At 48.6% G+C, this 17611-nt stretch overlaps 4 protein-coding genes across 5 annotated transcripts; all 4 read left to right on the top strand.

The window, feature by feature from the left end:
• The first annotated feature begins 943 nt into the window (after window positions 1-943).
• Window positions 944-2810, top strand: rps9 (ribosomal protein S9). Its single transcript, XM_058084285.2, has 5 exons — window positions 944-985; window positions 1475-1587; window positions 1657-1779; window positions 1953-2139; window positions 2561-2810. Exons 2-5 carry the CDS (start codon window positions 1491-1493, stop codon window positions 2736-2738), a joined length of 585 nt encoding a protein of 194 aa, XP_057940268.1. The 5' UTR covers window positions 944-985; window positions 1475-1490; the 3' UTR covers window positions 2739-2810.
• A 1143-nt stretch (window positions 2811-3953) lies between these two features.
• mboat7 (membrane bound O-acyltransferase domain containing 7) lies at window positions 3954-8552 on the top strand. Its single transcript, XM_078798022.1, has 8 exons — window positions 3954-4034; window positions 4143-4272; window positions 4559-4685; window positions 4776-4932; window positions 5936-6131; window positions 6284-6436; window positions 6796-6972; window positions 7118-8552. The coding sequence occupies exons 1-8, from the start codon at window positions 3959-3961 to the stop codon at window positions 7497-7499; spliced, it is 1398 nt and encodes a 465-aa protein (XP_078654148.1). The 5' UTR covers window positions 3954-3958; the 3' UTR covers window positions 7500-8552.
• Window positions 8553-8673: 121 nt separating this feature from the next.
• tmc4 (transmembrane channel-like 4) lies at window positions 8674-14363 on the top strand. 2 transcript variants are annotated; one of them, XM_078798021.1, is made up of 16 exons: window positions 8674-9140; window positions 9208-9397; window positions 9820-9968; window positions 10053-10202; window positions 10285-10370; window positions 11346-11491; window positions 11578-11725; window positions 12011-12169; window positions 12239-12396; window positions 12469-12589; window positions 12658-12755; window positions 12835-13018; window positions 13128-13258; window positions 13333-13488; window positions 13606-13679; window positions 13776-14363. In XM_078798021.1, exons 1-16 carry the CDS (start codon window positions 9101-9103, stop codon window positions 13784-13786), a joined length of 2001 nt encoding a protein of 666 aa, XP_078654147.1. In that variant the 5' UTR covers window positions 8674-9100; the 3' UTR covers window positions 13787-14363. The 2 variants fall into 2 exon arrangements, with proteins under 2 accessions (XP_078654147.1, XP_057940230.2); XM_058084247.2 differs by having other exon boundaries at window positions 13601-13679; window positions 13776-14355.
• A 240-nt stretch (window positions 14364-14603) lies between these two features.
• On the top strand, window positions 14604-17483 carry leng1 (leukocyte receptor cluster (LRC) member 1). The gene is made up of 5 exons (XM_058084249.2): window positions 14604-14670; window positions 14936-15113; window positions 15316-15492; window positions 15578-15876; window positions 16513-17483. The coding sequence occupies exons 2-5, from the start codon at window positions 14982-14984 to the stop codon at window positions 16730-16732; spliced, it is 828 nt and encodes a 275-aa protein (XP_057940232.1). The 5' UTR covers window positions 14604-14670; window positions 14936-14981; the 3' UTR covers window positions 16733-17483.
• The last annotated feature ends 128 nt before the right edge of the window (window positions 17484-17611 follow it).

Here is a 17611-nt window from a genome sequence, read left to right as displayed (position 1 = left end):
GCCGGACGCGTCCTCTGACGTGTGTTCACGCATTCACCCCACTCTGCCTTCACAATAAGAGTCCTTGCTGACAGGTTCTATGATTTATGCTTTTTTTTTTTCATTGTTTTTTGCTGTGTGCCAGCGGGTGTCCAAAGTGTGGCCCGGGAGCCGTTTGTGGCACGCTCGGCCCGCACCACATGCAGTTGCAATTTCAGCAGAATAAACTATTCTAAAGACAAACAGACATTTCATAATGTTAATTTCTGGAAGATTGGTGAGGCAAAAGGTCATATGAGAATAAAGTCCAAATATTACCAGAAGAAAAATTAGAAAGCTTTAAGAAGAAAGTTAACAAATGCAGGTTCTCTTGGAAGGTACTCTCGTAACGGCGAAATATCAAAGTGGCATTCTTTCCGTGTCTGTACGTGACCCTTGTGGGCAAAAGTTTGGACACCAAAAACCGTTTGTGAAGTCATGGCATAGACATTGCATACAAAATAGGAAGAACAGTGATATGACACATGCAAATTGTATATATGTAAATATTGGCATTAGTACTTTACACATGACATTTTACTTTTTACATATTTTTGTTTACCAACTTGTTTAGCAAGTCCAGTTGGCAACTTTTTAGTATGCAAAGTAGCTATTAATTGTCTTGGAAGTCACTAGACGATATCTTCATGAAATGTGCATTATCATTTGCACATGTTGTAAAAAGCATAGCCTCGTTGAAGACAAAAAGTGAGTAAAACACCTTTATTAAAATGGCGGTTAAGAACTTTTAAATGAGCACAATTGAACAGCGAATAAAGATGGATCGAGCGACGAACTCGCCTGGTTGGCAAACACTACAGTGCGACGGGCTCAAGAACATCACTTCCGCTCTCGTGGCGAAAGGCAAGATGGGATATGTAGTTTGCCCGCCAGCCCCGCCCGTCCTTATAAAAGGCTGACACGCGCGCTTGACTTCCTCTTCACTGCGCGAGCCTGTGCGAAACAGGTATGAAAGCCACTCTGTCGACTATGAACAGCTTTAACACGACTCATTTCCTACTTTTGATTAGAGTAAACGTTTAAAGACTGTAAGACGAACATCCTTCGCTTGAATGTTTACGTCTTTTGCAGGCCTACTTGAGTTTATTGTGGTATTTTCCATAGGCTAACTGTAAAGCTAATGCTAACGCTGCAACGTGGTGTGGTGGATGTGCGGCCTAGCATGGATGCTAAACGGCACTTCGTAAGATGGCTTTCTAGACGCAATGTTGTATTTATTTGCCGTAGCTTGTGGTTAAAAGTCGGCAAACTCGCATTATAATTAATTTGATTGGCTGTTTAAGGCTAGATTATCAATCAATAGGTGAACCGACTTGTTGATTCCTGCATCTGCAAGGATTCAGACGTAGACGTCATTGTACACGGAATCTCCACTATCACTGTCGCCTATGCAGTAGAAATAAAGTATATAAAGTCTAAATGTTTTGTGTTTCAGGCACTTCAAAGCCGCCATGCCCGTTGCCAGGAGCTGGGTTTGTCGCAAGACGTATGTTACCCCCCGCCGTCCCTTCGAGAAGTCTCGTCTCGACCAGGAGTTGAAACTCATCGGTATGTGGGCATCGATGACTTGTACACCCTAATGGCGCCATTCTTGGTTGACCGTAATGTGTTTTACAGGCGAGTACGGACTGAGGAACAAGCGTGAGGTGTGGAGGGTCAAGTTCACCCTGGCCAAGATTCGTAAAGCCGCCAGAGAGCTGCTCACTCTGGATGAGAAAGACCCCAAGCGTCTGTTTGAAGGTATTGATGAAACTACCAGGAGTACAACATGTTGGAGCAACCAACATTACCGATGTTAAGTTGGCTAGAAACCAGGGCTGTCAAAGTAGCATAACTTTATTTATTTCATTAGGCCAACATTCATGATTCGTTTGACGTCCACAATGGAAGCTAAAGGTTTGTGCGCTCTCCAGGCAATGCCTTGCTCAGACGTCTGGTGAGGATCGGGGTGCTGGACGAGGGGAAGATGAAGCTGGATTACATCCTGGGCCTGAAGGTCGAGGACTTCCTGGAGCGGAGGCTGCAGACTCAGGTTTTCAAGCTGGGCCTGGCCAAGAGTATCCACCACGCCCGCGTCCTCATCCGCCAGAGGCACATCCGGTACGTTTAATGCTGTCATAAGTCCGAAGCCATGAAAGGGTGTAGTCTTAAGCAACACTTATGATGCTTCCTCTTCCATCAGAGGACCGCCAGCTTTTAACGCCCAACGCTGACATGGGTTAAATATTTCATCAAGGTCAATTCGGTATCAAAGCCGTATACCTTGTCAATAAAGCATTGCCCAGAGGCAATCCTGCCCGCGGCACGGGACCGACGCTGGCTGAGGTATGGGTTGCACCTCGGGCTAGCGTAGCGGTGATGCTGCGAACCGCCAGGCTGATGATTAAGCATCTTTATCGGCAGATTGTTCTGTGGTGTCAAGAATTCCTCGTGAATGAAGCCTGTCCTAAACCAGATTGTCCTCCTCGGGAGTCGTGGACTTGAGTTGGAGATGGTGTCAAACTCCCCGTTCTCTTTGCAGCGTGCGCAAGCAGGTGGTGAACATCCCGTCCTTCGTGGTCCGCCTGGACAGCCAGAAGCACATCGACTTCTCGCTCAGGTCCCCCTACGGCGGCGGACGTCCGGGCCGCGTCAAGAGGAAGAACAGCAAGAAGGGCCAGGGCGGTGCTGGTGGAGCTGATGATGAGGAGGAAGATTAAGAAGGATGTAGTTCCAGGAGACTTGTGTACTTCCTGTTCTGTCAAGTGATCAATAAATGCTTGGCCTACAAATGTTGCTTTTTTATTTGTGGCGTTCATGGGTGAATATGATGAACTCATGAGGCAGTATGGATCCTATATGGTCCTAGCAAATAATGGTATAGCCCAACCTCCATGGTAGGGCGCCAGCTTCCGGTACTGGCGCCTGACGTCACACCAAACAAGGAAGTGCTTTCTCCAGCAGCGATGAGAAGTCCTGTACGTGAAGGGGGGAACCAGCGTGGAATTTAACACATCACCACCACCGGTACCAAGTTGCAGTAAGTACATTTAAGTCCTAAAACCAGGAGGCTAGCAACACCGCTAACGGACTGTTGGCATGGTGACATGGCGGGCGGCTAATAGCATAACCGGGTGTTGACTTCCTAGCGTGGGTTCGTGTTCGTGGGGGCTTTTTGTGTATTTGTACACGGTAAAACTACTCTAAGGCTACGTGTGTCTAATGTACGCGAATATGTGGCCTGGAGGCATTTTGGCACTCAATTAGTCATTTGCATTGTTCGCTGACTGGGAAGCTCGTCGGTATGCAACCTGGGGAGTTTTTCCACGCACGTTGCTTGTACGGTGAAACCAAACTATGGAACACTCATTTAGCTTTTTCACCTTCTTACCTTACCGGAAATGTATTTGTAATCCATCTATGCGTACTGCAGCACGGTGCTGGACTTGTGGGACTTCCGCATTCAACCATACGGTTCTTACTGTGGCTAAGCAAAGGGTTAGCCAAGTCCAGCAACGAGGAACGGACTGGTCGTTTAACTCAGGAATTAAGGATTAAAACTTTCATCCATCTTCTACCCATCATCCAAAGTAGCGGTCTAAACAGGGACCCCAAGACTTCCCTCTCCCCGGCTACATAATCCGGCACATTCCTAGGTCTTCCCAGGCCAGTTGGGAGACATAGTCTCTCCACCTGGGTCTTCCCCGAGGGGTTGACTGGTCGGTTGCACCCCAGGGGGGCGTCCTGACCTCGTCCTGACCACCCGAGTACCATGGTCCTGGTCTTTCACACATTGAGATCTGAAGATCACCGCCATAAAGATACTGCCGACTGACATTTTGGTACCTGGTGGTCTTCTACATCGGCACGGGATGACCCTGGTGACGATCTGGCAAACTGACTCTGACTCTGTTGTTGATTTGTTCCCAGCAGGACAACAATGTCTCCCGATGAGCTGGTCTACTTGGGAATCCTGGCAGCCTCCATCCCTGTGGGATTCCTGTTCCGTTACTTGAGTGGGTATATTCATATTTATCATATTTAATATGAGTTTATTGTGTTTGTCAGTCATGGCGAGGACTTGGCTCATTGCTCCTGACTGGATGATGCTCGGGGTCTTCCAGGTCCTCCAGTCAAGCAAGGGGCCGCGCTGCTTGTGGGTCTGTCCATCACCATCGCCACTTGTCATGTTCACACACTCCATTCCCTGGTGACGGTGCTGGGAACGTGGATGATCATCAGGACCAGCTGGAGGTGACTTTAACCCTCCATGCTTTGCTCATGGACACACTGGAAAAAACAATCCGAGATTAGGAGAGTAAAATCATAATTTAGCAGTCATAATGTGACCTTTGACCTTGGCCAAAGGTCACATCAGTCTCCCCTTTTCATAGCTGTCTCAGGCAATGCCTGCACCTCCATCATAGGTGGTGTTCCTCCATATAGCATGCTTTTCCCAGGATGCTTATTGTCAACCCAGCAGACCCCCAGACCAAACGTCCCATTCCTATGCGTGTTGTCATCATGTGCGTGTCCGAAGGCTCGCCCCCGGATTGAGTCTCTTCTGGACCTTCCTCTACCTCCTCTTCTTCCGGCTGGTCACATGGTTTGGTCTCCCGCCGCCGACACCGTTTGCCAACGCCGTCCAGCTCCTTCTCACCCTGAAGGTACGCAGATGTCTCCTCATGGCAGCAATCACCACGATGACAACACACACATCGTGGGTGGGATGTCATGGGTGTCTTGGTGCAACTCAGATGGTGAGCCTGGCCAACGAGGTGCAGGCCTTCCACACGGAGAAGAAAAAGGAAGCGAGCTCCTTGGCTAGGACCTCTGCCATTGGTTGTCTGTCCAGAGAACCCTCCTTGTATGACATCCTGTCCTACAGCTACTGCTATGTTGGCATCATGACAGGTGAGGCGCCAGAAAAACGTCCATCCGTCCGTTTTCTATGCCACTTATCCACACGGGGATGGGGGGCATGCTGGAGCCTATCCCAGCTGTCTTTGGGTTAGAGGCGGGGCCCGCCCTGGACTGGTCTGGTCTGGTTGAAAAATCCTTTATCGCCCATCCTCCTTAGGCCTGAAGTCAGGAATACATTTGGTCCTCCTTTATGCCGTTTTGTGGTCATTCCCAAGGTCATTCCCAAGGTCATTCCCATAAACCAGTCATCCTGCTTCCAAAGAAATAGAGAACTACCAGTAGATACCTGGAAGAAAACTTACTGTACTTATTGACTGACTGACATAATGGCTTACTTAGTGATGGTACTTACAGTACTGACTTACTTTGTGTTAGTACTTACAGTACTTAATGACTTATTTACTGACTTAATGACTGACTGAATTACTGACTGACTCACTGACTCACTTACAGCCTTCCCTAATGACTTACTGAATGACTTAGCGACAGTTCTTCCTTACTGAGTGACTTACTGACTTAACTCAGTGACTTACTTAGTGGCACAATTCATGTCTGGCTAACTTAATGACCTACTTACTGACTGGCTGCGTTAGTTACTGACTGACCTATTGACTGAATGACTTAGTTACTGACAGACTACTTACTTACTGTTTTACTCAATGACTGACTGACTACTTACTGACTGACTGACTTAGTGCCTAACATCATGACTGACTGACTTAGTTACTGCACTTATTGACTGACTTAATGACTTACATAGTGATGGTGACTTATGTAATGACTGACTTAATGGCTGACTCTGCTGTTTGTCTTTGTCTCTCTGCTACTCGTCCAACATCACGTGAGTCCATGTCCGTATTACTATGATAGATGTATGTATATATGTAGTACTCATGTAGTCTACTCCTCTTTTTCCTTCTTCCATCTTTTCCTTTTGTTGACTTGCATTATGTCATTGTCGGCTCACCCCCCCCCCCCCCCCCGCCCACAAAAGGCCCCTTCTTTCGCTTCCAAACGTACTCCGACTGGCTGCAGCAGCCGAGACCGCTGGCCCTCCCCGGCTGGGGGCCGTGCCTGCAGCGGCTGAAGCCGGTCCCCGTCTTTGGGGCTCTCTTCCTGGCCGTCAACTCCTTCTTCCCGCTGGCTTACGTTCGCTCCGACGACTTCCTGGATCACAACGTCTTCTTCAGGTAACGCCACAAAACAAGGGACACGTGAGAGGGATAGCCATAGAGATAGCCATAGAGATAGCGAGACTGTTTACCAACATCAACTGTTCAAAAATATTCATGCACATGATATTTCCTTTCTGCCCCCCCCCTCCCCGCCCCCCTCCCATCAGATTTTTCTACATGATAGCGGTGTTCTTCGTCTTCAGGATGCGCTTCTACGCGGCGTGGTGCGGCGCCGAGGCCGGCTGTATCAGTGCGGGTCTCGGCTGCTATCCGGAGGGGGCTCAATGCAAACCTGGCGGGGGGCCCACCCTCAGCTACAGGTACCCTTATACTTTATCCGTGCCAACCGCTTGGCTCCCTCGCCGTATCGCGCTGTTGAAATTATACAGTGGAACCTTGGTTAGCATCATTCATTTGTTCCAGAAGGTCCGTCTCTAACCAAAGCGGATGTTAACCAAGTACATTTTGTCCCATAAGAAATCACCTAAATCCGTTCCAGAAATGAAGAACGCAGTTGGGCTCAGGCGGCGTATTGACACCATGACAAGACACGCCCCCGTATCGTACGCTAATACATAAACCCAGGCAAAAAATGTGATGTCAAGTTTCAGCTCGAACCAAACAGCAGGCTAACCGCGGCGGATGCTAACCGAGGTTCCACTGCATGTGTTCTCCCCAGCGCCGATCCGTCCGCCGAGGAGCGATACGACTTTAAAACCATCCAGAACATCGACTGCTACAACACGGACTTCTGCGTGAAGGTGCGACACGGCATGCGATACTGGAACATGACGGTGCAGTGGTGGCTGCGGCACTACATCTACCCCAACGCCCCCTTCAGGTCCTACACGCTCAGGTGAGGCCGGGACCATGTTGGAAACACATGAAAATCCCAGGAAGGGTTACGTAATAAGGGCGCGGGAACCAGAACTGAAACAAACAGTACCCCCCCCCTTAGGGGAAACATCATGAGAAGGACCTGACGGACTGTTGTTGTTCAGGGCCGCATGGACCATGTTCATCAGCGCCTACTGGCACGGACTCCACGCCGGCTACTACCTCTCCTTCCTCACCATCCCGCTGTGCATCGCCGCCGAGTCGGCCATGGAGGGCTCCGTCCGGGCCCGGCTGGGCCCTCGCGGCCAGGCCGTCTTCGACTGGGTCCACTGGTTCCTGAAGATGCGGGCCTACGACTACATGTGCATGGGCTTCGTGCTGCTCAAGGCCTCCGACACCATCCACTACTGGTCCTCCATCTACTTCGTGGTGCACCTGGTGGCCGTGGGCTGCATCGCGCTGGGCGGGGCGCTCAAGGGTGGCAGGAAAAGAGACAAGGAGAAGATGGAGGGGGAGCAGACCGCAAATGGAGATAAAACTGACTGATTGGAGGACTTCCTTTCCCAGCATTATTATTGTTATTCTTTTTAACGTAATGTCCATCACGCCAACAAAACCATTATGTCTTTTCACATTGCTTTGTTTCACTTCCTGTTTTACATGCCAACTATGTCCTCCATCCCATAATTGCTCATTTGTTACACCTAACCCCCCCCCCCCCCCCCCACCACCCTGGTACATGCTTTTATACACAGCATCCTAGTTTCTGTTATTATATCTACTGTACTGGAGCGTAAAGGTGACTATAGGGGTGCTATGGCATGTCTAGAGGACTCTAATCATCATCAAAGGTGTATTTAGAAGGTGATAAACGGGTTTTCTATGTCCTTTTGTCTCTTATGGCTACTGTATTGGGTAATAGGAGTGTAAAGGGGACTATAGGGGTGCTATGGCATGTCTAGAGGACTCTAATCATCATCAAAGGTGTATTTAGAAGGCGATAAACGGGTTTTCTATGTCCTTTTGTCTCTCATGGCTACTGTATTGGGTAATAGGAGCGTAAAGGGGACTATAGGGGTGCTATGGCATGTCTAGAGGACTCTAATCATCATCAAAGGTGTATTTAGAAGGTGATAAACGGGTTTTCTATGTCCTTTTGTCTCTTATGGCTACTGTATTGGGTAATAGGAGCGTAAAGGGGACTATAGGGGTGCTATGGCATGTCCACAGGACTCTAATCATCATCAAAGGTGTATTTAGAAGGTGATAAACGGGTTTTCTATGTCCTTTTGTCTCTCATGGCTACTGTATTGGGTAATAGGAGCGTAAAGGGGACTATATTCGGGTGTAAAGGTGACTTTGTCTGGAGGGAATTCACTTATCACGATATGGTCTGGAAGCAATTCACGGCGATAAACGAGGGATGACTTTACCCAGCTTTTGCTTAGCTGTGTAGCCTCTGTTAGCCTCTGTTAGCCTCTGTTTACCTCAGCTTGAACCAGTGTTATTTGTTATACAGCACATTTCATGGATACTTTGGGTGCTTTGTTGTTCTTTATGTTTATAAGATGAATATAAGATAAATATTCTTCAATATTCTTGGATGTTAGCGTTAGCATTTTTACATTTTGTATTTTCCTTTGAGATTTAGCACCTTAGCCATTGTCAACCGAGCAAGTGATGCTAGCACAAGATATCCATGAACGTTGCTGGCATGCTAGCTGTTAGCATTGTAGCTATTTGCATACAGCATTATAGTTAGCCTTCTGGCTATTAGCATAAGTAGCATTTCTAATTTGTTGGCATGCTGGCCAGGTCAAATTTTGAGAATTTCCACGGGAAAAGATAGCTTAGCATATTGACCTCTGCTGTATCGGTTTTAGCGCTTTAATGTCCATAATGCGTCCAGGTTGTTCAGTAGGTGGACACCTTGAAAGCCGCCTTTAGGCAGTCCGGAACGGACCTGGAAGTGATGGCTTATCGTGGGTTAAAGCGTACAAGGAAGTGAGTCCACCACCAAGGGAGTAAAGTCCAGAAGAGGGCGGCAACAGCGACTCCAGGAAATACACCTGGTTCTAACAATGGCGCTGGTTTGGGTTCTGGCTTAGATTTATCGTCTTGTTTACATTCAGCTAAAACGGGTCCCAATGGATCCACAGAGGCCGGACTCGGAGGACTACGCAGGAGGTGCGATGAGATGTTTCTGGTGCTGGTCTTCAACATGTCTACACCTTAAATGTGCTTGCCCCGCCAGGTGAGTCCTACTCTGATGGCCGGCAGTCTCTGAGGCTACGACACCTGTCACCTGGGGCGTCCACCCGTAACTCCCCCCAGTTGCCTCGGGGGCCACCGGCCCCAGAAGACGATGACGCGGAAGACCCAGGCCCGGATCTTCAAGACCTTCGTAGCATCCCCCTGCCCATGGCGCTAAAAAGGGCTGTGAGGTCGGAAACTTTTTTCAGTTTTTGTCTTTTTACCACAGTGTTGCACGACACTGGGGTGTTCAAGCTGCGGCCCCCAGCTTCTTTTTAATGTCTAAATACAGCCCTACATGGGAGCGTTGGTTTAACAACACAACATGAAGTTCCTGGCTCACTGGGTTTTCCCAAAGACTACTTAGACGGTTTTTACGTTTTTTTTTCGCGAGACATAAAAGAGGTGATGATGCAACTGCACAAGAAGAACGTAGAAGAAGGTGCGCTTTTCTCAAAAAGCCGTTTTCCTCCCGTTTTTGACGCCAAGTGATATTTTGCTGAAACGCCAGCTTCCGGCCAGCGTAGGTTCTACTGCTGATGACTAAAGAACACAAATGTACAAAAAGAAACGCCTCAGAAGTCTGGTTTCATGTGCTTTCGTGTCTTTTCAGGCAGGTGCAGCAAATGCAGGTTCCCGTGGCCTCCAGGATGTCATCCTGGGAGCAAAAGAAGCGCAAATCCCTGCAAAAACTCCAAACTAATGCCAGAGAATTCCTAAGCTTCTTCACGCTGTGGAGGAAGTCTTTGCAGAAAATCGGAGGTGAGACTCGGACTGAGATGTACTGTTTGCTGTACCTGCCGAGCACACGTTCCAAGTTCTCCGCCGTTCTCCACCCGCATGCAGGGAACTTTGGAGGAGGTGTCCAGTCCTACTTTCTGTTCCTGCGCTTCCTGGTGGTGCTGAACTTTGTCTCCTTTTTGCTGATTGCCGGGTTCGTCTTCATTCCCAGCGTGGTCTTCAGATCGGTGGGCGGCAGCCCTGTAAACCACACCGGTAGTACATCAGCACCCCCACCCGCACGTACACGCCACCTTTCCAAGGGACCTTCTCAGGTTTGTGCTGTGGGTGTTTGCAGGGCCTGAGGAATGCATGCGATACCAGCCCAACCCTCAAGGCCTGGTGGTCTTCTATAACTACTTCCTGGACTCGCTTTCAGGAACGGTAAGAAGTCACCTGACTACTTGACCTGCAGAGTCGTCTCATGGTGGTGCTTTGGGACATTTACATGGTGGGGGCCTTTATTGGTCAGGGGACCATGTTGGGCAGGGAGTAAGGTAGCCTGCTGTGATGTTTAACGATAATGATGGAATACGATAGAACGTAAAAAAGCAGCTCCTTCACTGTTGGATGCTAACAGCTAGCATGATATTGCTGTGTCTATAAGTGTCTAGCTTGAAAATGGCAAAAAAATATTACTATGCTAATGCTAACATGCCAACACCTACCATAATAGCGATCAGTATTCATACACGTATCCACCTATGAAAACGTCTAGAACTTCTGCTATGCTAATGTTAGCATGCTAACACCTAGCATGATAGTGGTAAGTGTGTACGTAAATGTCTAGCTATGAAAATGGCTAAAAATACTACTATGCTAATGCTAACATGCCAACACCTACCATAATAGCGATCAGTATTCATACACGTATCCACCTATGAAAACATCTAGAACTTCTGCTATGCTAATGTTAGCATACTAACACCTAGCATGATAGTGGTAAGTGTGTACGTAAATGTCTAGCTATGAAAATGGCTAAAAAATACTACTATGCTAATGCTAACATGCCAACAATGCTAACATGCCAACACCTACCATAATAGCGATCAGTATTCATACACATATCCACCTATGAAAACGTCTAGAACTTCTGCTACGCTAATGTTAGCATGCTAACACCTAGCATGATAGTGGTAAGTGTGTATGTAAATGTCTAGCTATGAAAATGTCTGAAAATAGTACCATGCCAATGTTAGCATGCTCGCAATGCTTACGTTAGCATGCTAATATGTAGCATAATAGAATAGCATACTATAGGTATGTAATTCTTGTGTATATGTAGTTATCGTATAGTATTTAAGTGAGTATGATATGTACTTTTATGTGTACTTTGTACTTTGTCTTTCCCCTTTTCAGGGTTTTATGGAGTATTCGTACCTCTTTTACGGGTACTACAACAACACACTGGTGGGGGACACCAGCTTCTCCTACAACATCCCGCTGGCCTACCTCTTCACCGCCGTCTTCTACTTGGCCTTCTGTCTCATCTGCATCATTGCCAGGTCAGCGCCCCCCCCCACCCCCCATCGCCGCGTGTGTTCGCCCGGGAGGACGCCACCTTTAGCAGCATCCTCTTCCTCTCACGCAGGATGGGGACGGCGGCTCGTGTGGCCGTGGCGGTGGGGGGCGGCGCCGTGGGCAACTACAGCGTGATCGTGTTCACCGGCTGGGACTACGCTTCGCTGGGGGGCCGAGCGACGAGGCTCAAGCAGAAGAACATCCACTACAGACTGCAGGTCGGACTGGAGATGGCCGCCCTCATGCGGGGTTCGACGGCAGCTTTGGTTCTTAGCTCCGGTCGTGGTTTGGAGTGCATGAGAAGGTGCAAGGGATGGACCGGGGTCCAGGGCGGACCCCACCCCTCGCCCCAAGACCGCTGGGATAGGCTCCTATATGTAGCGTCACCTTTGGCGAGGCGTCACTACGCCAGTAACGTAGTTCCTGGGCGTAACACCGTATGATCGGCGTGTGATGCCGGAGTAGGAGCCAAGGCGTGTTGTGAAGCATGTATGTTCCTTCAGGTGGACCTGGAGGAGGAAATGATGAAGAAGAGGTCGGCCGCTCTGACCTCGTGTCAAAAGACGGTCTTGTACTCCCTTCGCGTATTGATGTGCGTTGTTGCATTTGGCCTCATCATGGCCGCCTGCGTCGGCATCTTTAGGGCCACGATGTTGAGTCAGGTGAGTCCATCGTGAAGGTCCCAAATGGTCCTCCAAAGTCTAAGTCACATCTGGTCCCGTGCCACACAGGAGAGGAGCGGCGACGATGGGATTCTGGGTTTGATATTGGAGTATCTGCCGTCCATGGCCATCACGGCCGGTAACTTCCTGGTGCCTCTGCTGTGTGACCAGATCGCCGTGGTGGAGCGGTACACGCCCAGTACCACGGTCATCGTGGCGCTGTTGAGGTTTGACCCCCATCACGTACCTTCTGACCTTCCTTCATTCCTTGACCTTGAATGGACGAATGTGACGTTCAGGGCGGTGTTCCTGCGTCTGGTGAGTCTGGCTGTCCTGCTCTTCACCCTGTGGAGTCAGATCACCTGCCAGGTGGACCGGACCAAGTGCGCCGTGTGCCAGTACAACCACGAGGAGTACCCGGTAACCGAAGCGCTTCTTCTTGAGGGGGGCGTTGTGAGACCCGGTGTCACGTTTGTGTCCCCACGCAGTGCTGGGAAACCCGAGTAGGCCAGGAGATGTACAAGCTGACGCTCTTCGATCTCATCGTCACCGTCGCCGTGCTGGTCCTGGTGGAGTTCCCGCGCCGGTGCGCCTCAGGGAAAAGCAGCGCACATCGACCGAATGTTTTATTTGTGACACCTCGTTCTCGTTCTCGTGCTCGGCAGGATGCTGGTGGACAACTGGTCCAATAGGGCGGCCCGGTGGCTGGGGCGGCAGGAGTTTGTGGTGTCGGCCAACGTGCTGGGCCTGGTCTACGGTCAGACGGTAGTTTGGGTGGGGGCTCTCTTCTGCCCCCTGCTGCCCGTCATCAACACCCTCAAGTTTGTCATCCTCTTCTACTGCAAGAAGGTAATGGCTGCAATGTGCACCCAGCAGGGTGCACTGTATTCGGGCACGCGCTCCGACGCCACGGAGCCATTTGTCACCTTAACGTTGGTGTGTCTCCGTGTCCCCTCAGATCACACTCTTCTCAAACTGCCGCCCGGCGCTCAGGACCTTCCGCTCCACCACCTCCACCTTCGTCTTCCTGGTGGTGCTCCTGTTCGGATGGGCCATGGCCACCCTGGTCCTCATTTACAGCGTCGCCGAGTGAGTCGGCCCCTCCCTCGTCTGTACGTTATGACATCACCGCCATCTTGTTAAGACATATTCTTCCTGTCTAGGATCCGACCCTCTGCGGGTTGCGGACCATTCCGTTTCTTCCCGTACATGTGGGCCATCGTTCCCACTTCTTTCCACCGCCTCTCCAAAGTCACAAAGGAGTTTCTCTTCTTCATCGGTTCCCAGGCCTTCTCCATCCCGCTTTTTGCTTTATCCTGGTGAGTGAAGCTGCAGACACACCAACACTAAGTCAGGCAGGTGATTGACATGTAGATGAGCCAATGCTAAAGGCTGCATTTGTATCTGTGTTTGTGCTGTTCTCCCCACCAGTGTAGTCATGTGTTACTTCATAGCGCTGGCTGCCGTTTATGGAAGAAGTGTTACTTTGCTCAAAGCTCAGCTCAAACAGGTAAGCTGAGGTTGTTTTCGTTGTACTTAGTTTGTTTATTTACTTTTATGACAGTATATAAGCGTGGTAACTAACATGTGGCTCCTTGTATCACAGGAGGGCCGTGACAAGCAGTTCTTGGTCAAACAGATGGAGAAACTGAGTCGTCCTCTTCAGATGCCAACACATTAAGCATGACTCTTTTATTTTACACCTAATTTAGTGATTAGTATGAATCTACTTCAGGTATTTTAATTAGTAATCCACAAATTGTGTGGGAAAAAAAGAAACCAATCAAATAAAAGCAAATGCGCAGCATCGTTCATAACCATAAATTCAAGTCGTTTTTAGCGCCATCTGGTGTCCACAAGGAGTATCCAGTAGTGCCAAATCCACCTCCACTTCCGTAATATTCTCTGTGCAGGTTTGGCCGCCATGATGGTGAGCAAAATCCAAAAACATTACACAGTAAACATGTACAGGGGCACATTGTTACGCCATTAATTAGCAATTATTTATATAATCTAACACTATTGTGTATGTTGATTGCTAATCGTTGGTTTCACTGTACGGAGCGAAAAAAGTAAAATAAAGAAGAAATAAAAACGGGTTTCTTTCACATTTTTGTTCGGTTTAATAATGACATCTACATGTAGGCTATATATGTAAATATATATTCATTAGAAATACTATGTATCATTATATATGCATTCATCCAAGTGTACGCACTGCGCCCACATTTCCTGGTTACCGTCATGGCGGACTACACTCTGTATCATGCGTAATGGTGTATGAAACGAATTTTTTAGATAAATGACGTTAAGTAGGTCATTTAAGATGTTTTTATTATGCTGAAGAGGCAATGTAGAAAACAAAAACCAAAACCTAACTACTATTTTTCCATAATAGCAAATTTAAGGATAAATAGCGCCATCTTGTGTCCATAACGTTGGACATTTACATCCGGTTTGTGTCTTCCGGCGGCTAGCCACCACAAACAACTCATCTCTACGTAAGTAACTTTGAACTCTTTTAGCTTTTATCGCACTATTTGCGTACTTCTAATGTTCTGTACGTGTTAAAATATGTTAAGTAGACGTCAATGAAAGAGGTTAAAGTGTAAAAATAGTCGTATCGTCCAAAAGAATAGAAGGCTAGCTTCCACCAGTAGCTAGCTAGCGGTCACCCAAAACAAAGCCAGTTTCTGAACGTTACGATGTTAAAGTATACTTCTCGTTGACTTTGATGTGTTCATGTGTTCATGTTCATCCTTACAGTCGAGGTTCAACCAGCGTGGTCAGCTAAGCCGCCTAGCGGGCAACCATGAACATTCTCCCAAAGAAGAGCTGGCACGTCCGTAACAAGGACAACGTCGCCCGTGTGCGGAGAGATGAAGCTCAGGCAGCCGAGGAGGAACGTGAGGCCAAACGGCGAGTGGACCGAGCAGAGCAAGAGGTGATTGGGGATTCTTTGGGCAAAGATTATGACGCCACTCGCTCAATGCATATGCACTGCATATAATGATTGACATGTAGACTAGGGAGAATCAATGGAGAATCGATGACTAACCATTGACAACCGACAAGCCACTTGTATGTGTTCATGACTGACATGTAGACTGACCAATGAGGGCCGTTTTCTGTGGCCTGCATCTCAGGCTCGTACGGAGTTCCTGCGAAGAAAAGCCAGAGCAGCAATCCAGTCAGAAGGAGGAAGCAGGGATGACAAAGTTGAGGAACCGAGTGGCCCTTTGGAGCATCTCAACCTCTTCCCACTTGAGGACTCCACGGAGAAGGGCAACCAGGAGTACCTCAAGGAAAAGAAAGAAGAGCAGGTGCTACTCCCACATCCTCTCTTTCCAGTATTTTCATGATGTGCCGTCATCTTCAAGGTCATCTTGGCAAATGGTGTCTTTCCAGGAGAAACAGGAGCGCGCCATCGGCTTGCTGGTGTCTCTCGGACCTCAGCCCGGGACTGAGGTGACTCCCTGGTACATGAAAACAGGCCTGGAGAAGGAAGAGGAGAAGAAGGCGAAAGAGAAGGAGAAGACCAAGGAGATAAGCGAGGAGGAGCGTGAGAGGAAAGATCGCAGGCTGAAGGACAGCTTGGACCCGCTGAAAGACATGAAGGAAGCCTTGGGCGGGACCAGCCTGAAGGCGCACAAGAGCAAGAAGAAGGACAAGAAAGACAAAAGGGAGAAGAGGAGCAGCGGGGAAAGGTAACGGAAGCTTTTTTATGTTGATACAGGTGGCTCCTTCACTTCTGGACGTTTTCTAAAGACGTCCCGCTCAGTGGCGGCCATTTTTTCTATGGCCATATAAACATGGTACATACCAAAAGGAAGATTAGACTCTCAGGAAAATATCAGTTCCTGACTAAAACCGGGAGGAAATCGGCTTTATGTGAAATGTATTTTAGCCAAAATATCTATCTAAACTATGCCACAACACAAAAAACGCTGGTTTTGCATGAAAATAACAGTTTATTTGCAAATATAACATCGTCAACTATTTACTACACGAGTTCATGCATTAAAATTTCCCTCCAATGCGGAGCGCTTGCAAAATGCAAACGCACTTCTGCCATCTTGTGGCCATTTTTATGTTTTTATGTCTATTATGTCATTGCCGCTTGTGCCAAAAAAACGTAAAAGGTGTATAAGTACGTCTTTGGTAGTGAATGAGGTAAGAGGATAACCAAAAAAATAGGAAAATAATACTTGATGGATTCATGTATAAAATGTATAAAATATCATGACGGATGGAACCATGTCAATCATGTTTTGGGCCAAACCAAAGTACTGTACTGCGTGAAGTACTGCGTGCGTATGACCAACAGTGTGTGCCGTCTTTAGCTCCGTGGAGAGGCTTCGAGCGGAGCGCTTGCAGAGGGAGGCCGAGGAGCGGCGGCGAGCCCAGGCCCTGCTGGCTCAACGTAACGGCAAGGACAGGGAGTCGGGCAGGGAGCTGAACGAGCGCGAGAGGCCCTACAACAGCGCCTACTTCCCAGAACTGGCTCGCAAGCGACAGAGGCGGGACAGGGACAGCTGGAGAGATGAGATTCTGAAATCCTAAAGGAAGTCTTGAGAGTCGCCGATGTTGCTGCTTCCATTACTGCTACTTTTTCTCATGCTTTCAACCCTGCAGCTCCTACAGTGATGCAGCTAATACTGTACCGAGTCACGCTCTCAGCAGAACCCTCGTCATGGAGAACGTGTGGAGAGGTTCAGGAGCTTCATGCAGTAAACTGGAATACCAAATGTGACCAGTAGATGTAGGTATATCCTCTGTAATGTGGACCAAACATCAGGAGAAGAGACACTTGATTGGGGCATCTGGCATGAGAACATGGTGGCCCACCGGGGCATCTGGCATGAACATCTTCTGTGTCCGACCCCAGGTGGCTGCACCCACTCTACCCAAATCCCCCTGACCTCCGGGGCGGCACATGGACTATTCGGAGAGTGTGTCCGACCACCATGCATCTTGGCGGGACAGGTTCCATGTTCCATTGCAAACTAAGTCGAACAAGACGTCGGGCCTTCAAAGGGAAGGATGAAGACAGCAGCAGGAGAGCAACTTGTGGTGGCTACTGTTGATGTTGAACCTTTGTGTATAATACAATACCATGTCATGACGTGGACACGTGGCTTGTAGACCGGTGTGGCGTATCTATTCATTCTGGATCTGTTCTTCAAATTTAGAGGGTGCGGCTTAAATACTGGCGCTCTCTATAGTCTGCAATTGTCACTCAATCGTCTCCTTGCCGCCCCAGGGTGACTCCTGTGTCATGGCTAGCTTGGAAATGAATCTCGAGTCTGAAGAGGACCGCCTTGTATATTTTAACAAGGATACGAAAACACTGCAGCACAGCGGGACGGCGCCAGGATGACAAGGCACTCAGGAGAGAAATATACGTGAGTAATCATTTCTTGTTAGGTTTATGATGCAACT

The sequence above is a fragment of the Doryrhamphus excisus genome, linkage group LG17, assembly GCF_037039965.1.
Source record: "Doryrhamphus excisus strain RoL-2023G ecotype Guam linkage group LG17, RoL_Dexc_Guam_v1.1, whole genome shotgun sequence".
In the NCBI taxonomy this organism is placed as follows: Eukaryota; Metazoa; Chordata; class Actinopteri; order Syngnathiformes; family Syngnathidae; genus Doryrhamphus; species Doryrhamphus excisus.
The sequence above is the reverse complement of the archived record's forward strand: the minus strand, read 5'-3'. Positions and strand labels throughout refer to the sequence as shown.